This window comes from Fulmarus glacialis, unplaced genomic scaffold (assembly GCF_000690835.1).
Source record: "Fulmarus glacialis isolate BGI_N327 unplaced genomic scaffold, ASM69083v1 scaffold31507, whole genome shotgun sequence".
Lineage (NCBI taxonomy): Eukaryota > Metazoa > Chordata > Aves > Procellariiformes > Procellariidae > Fulmarus > Fulmarus glacialis.
The window spans coordinates 1-745 of NW_009221797.1; the positions used below are offsets into that span (position 1 = coordinate 1).

Sequence of the window (745 nt, forward strand, 5' to 3'; positions counted from 1 at the left end):
GACCCCCATCCCGTTCTTTCCGCAGCATGACCGACTGGGAGACGGCCCCCGCCGTCACCGAAACCCCCGACATCAAACTCTTCGGCAAATGGAGCACCGACGACGTGCAGATCAACGACATCTCCCTCCAGGTATTTTTTTTTTAAGGGGGGGACGCGACCAAATGGGGCGTAACGGGGGTTCTCGTATCCCGACGGGCGTAGTATGACATCATATCCCGCTAGGATTACATCGCCGTGAAGGAAAAATACGCCAAGTACCTGCCCCACAGCGCCGGGCGCTACGCGGCCAAGCGTTTTCGTAAAGCTCAATGTCCCATCGTCGAGCGACTCACCAATTCCATGATGATGCACGGCCGGAACAACGGCAAGAAATTAATGACCGTCCGCATCGTTAAGCACGCCTTCGAGATCATTCATCTGCTCACCGGGGAGGTGAGGAGGGCGCTGGGGGGGTGTTTTAGGGCGCTGGGGGGTGGATTTGGGTGCTGGAGCGGGGTTTTTGGGTGCTGGGGAGGTGTTTTTGGGTTCTAGGGGTGGTTTTAGGGTGGTGGTGGGGGTGTTTTAGCGTGCTGGGGGGTTGGTTTTGGGTGCTGAAGGGGTGTTTTGGGTCCTAGGGGGTGTTTTAGGGTGCTGGGCGGGTGTTTTTGGGTTCTAAGGGTGGGTTTTGGGTCCTAGAGGCTGGTTTTAGGGTGCTGGGGAGATAGTTTTGAGGTCTGGGGGGTTGGTTTTGGGTGCTTGGGGGG

The 745-nt window shown here is 57.4% G+C and overlaps 1 protein-coding gene across 1 annotated transcript; it reads left to right on the top strand.

Annotated features, from left to right (window-relative positions):
• Positions 1–26: 26 nt before the first annotated feature.
• Positions 27–434, top strand: RPS5 (ribosomal protein S5; the record flags this gene model as incomplete). Its single annotated transcript, XM_009581235.1, has 2 exons — positions 27–131; positions 225–434. Coding segments are annotated over exons 1-2 (315 nt in total), but the record flags the coding sequence as incomplete, so codon positions are not given.
• Between the last annotated feature and the right edge of the window lie 311 nt (positions 435–745).